Genomic DNA, 1,724 nt, shown 5'->3' with positions numbered 1-1,724 from the left:
TAATTAAGATATTTTCGAGAATTCAAGGTATCGTGTCCTAACTTATGGGGCATGGTCTTTCTTCTCAATTAACTCAAAATAAGGCATTTTCCATTTAATTTAATTAAATTGTATCTTAATAATATTATGCCAAAAGGGATCGTATTTTAAAATCTCCTCAAATTTTCAATTCTCGACACGAAAAATGTCAAGTAATCAACTAGGTACCAATTTTGGGCGTAACGAGGGTGTTAATCCTTCCTCGTGCGTAACCGACTCCTAAACTCGTTTTCTAGATTTTTGTAGACCGAAAAACATTGTTTTAGTAAATCGAACTTTTTATTAAAACGATCAAATTATGAGATGATCCGTTCACAACTCATAAAAAAAGAATAATGGCGACTCCTATTTTCATTTTTAAATAAAAAGTCGACCTTCAAAAAAATGGTTTCAACAATGAACACTTGGTCTCCATCAGCCTAAGTGGGGATCTGATACTTCACAACCTTGCTTGTGGGGCAAAGGCTGCAGAATTAAAAGATCCTGGTGCACAAAGTCTAGCATTTGGGTGCTTATGTTAAGTTCTTATTCATGTTTGCAGGCTAATTTTCCTTTGATGGATTTAAGACCAGGAGCTAAAGGTACTTGACTATTCGCGATTAGTCGACACATTGTGGTGACTGCAGATGGTGCTGGATCTGTCCATTTATGAATACCACTGGTCGTAACCCAAAGGTTCTCTTCTCTCTGTCTCAATATTCTTGATGTTCTAAGCATCTATGTAATCCACTGGCTTTTACAGGTCTCTTGGTTGAAGCAGCACTCTGCTCCAACAGCCGGCATTAGTTTCTTACCCTCCAATGATAAGGTCTCATTGTTTCTTTTTTTCCTTATTAAGGCTTTAATTAAAGGAATAGGCTGAGCTGTTTTGGAAGGTTGAGATGAAGGAAGTTTCTGTTTTTTAATGGTTAAGACATCTTTCAAAATTTGTTAGATATTCTGACATTTCAATTTTCTTTTTCCTTTTCGACAGATTATTGCTAGTGTTGGGTTGGATAAGAAGCTATACACTTACGACTCAGGGTCTAGAAGACCCTCAGCTTTCATTTCATATGAGGCACTTTTTTCTTCATTGGCATTTAGAGATGATGGTTGGACACTGGCAGCTGGTACTGGTAATGGTAGAGTGGTGTTCTATGATATTCGGGGAAAATGACAACCTTTTACTGTTCTTCGTGCTTATAGTATAGTTCGCGGGTTGGTTATCTTTTGCTCTATTATCACTTTTTAATATAAAAAGAGACCCAGGCCCTGATAAATTCTTGTAGTTTGCACTTGCATGCTATGGAATTTTGAATGGTATTTGTATAAAAGATCATGTTCTATAATGGAACTAATGATACTAATTGGATGTCACTGCTTGCTTGTTTGTGCAACTTCAAAGTGTCTTGTGTAGATGGAAAGTAATAAGCCTTATTCCTTTAATCATTACCTCGTCAGGTTAGTGAATGCCTCTTCTGATCACCTCACCGTAATTGCTGTTTCATCAGTAGGCTTGTCTTATATCAGAGTAAAACTGCTTACAAATGTGAGGCTAAGATTTTTACTCTTGGTTGATTGAAAACGTAGCATTTAACACAGAGTTCCCTGAATTTACTTTGTTCTTATTGTTTATACAAACTTTCCTACGCACTTCTGTGAATTTAGATTTTGATTACCTTTGCTAATATGCCATCATTATATAC

At 36.0% G+C, this 1,724-nt stretch overlaps 1 protein-coding gene across 1 annotated transcript; it reads left to right on the top strand.

Annotated features, from left to right (window-relative positions):
- Positions 1–575: 575 nt before the first annotated feature.
- LOC105776140 (protein NEDD1-like) lies at positions 576–1,415 on the top strand. The gene is made up of 3 exons (XM_012598639.2): positions 576–714; positions 782–847; positions 1,013–1,415. Exons 1-3 carry the CDS (start codon positions 688–690, stop codon positions 1,193–1,195), a joined length of 276 nt encoding a protein of 91 aa, XP_012454093.2. The 5' UTR covers positions 576–687; the 3' UTR covers positions 1,196–1,415.
- The last annotated feature ends 309 nt before the right edge of the window (positions 1,416–1,724 follow it).

This window comes from Gossypium raimondii, chromosome 10 (genome assembly GCF_025698545.1).
Source record: "Gossypium raimondii isolate GPD5lz chromosome 10, ASM2569854v1, whole genome shotgun sequence".
In the NCBI taxonomy this organism is placed as follows: domain Eukaryota; kingdom Viridiplantae; phylum Streptophyta; class Magnoliopsida; order Malvales; family Malvaceae; genus Gossypium; species Gossypium raimondii.
This window is presented reverse-complemented; position numbering and strand designations above follow the sequence as displayed.

Bases quoted from the DNA above. Each gene is read 5' to 3' on its own strand.
- LOC105776140 (XM_012598639.2), top strand. From the start codon at position 688: ATGAATACCACTGGTCGTAACCCAAAG. The intron at 715-781 runs GTTCTCTTCTCT...TGGCTTTTACAG, and splicing joins CCACTGGTCGTAACCCAAAG to GTCTCTTGGTTGAAGCAGCA. The intron at 848-1,012 runs GTCTCATTGTTT...CCTTTTCGACAG, and splicing joins TCTTACCCTCCAATGATAAG to ATTATTGCTAGTGTTGGGTT.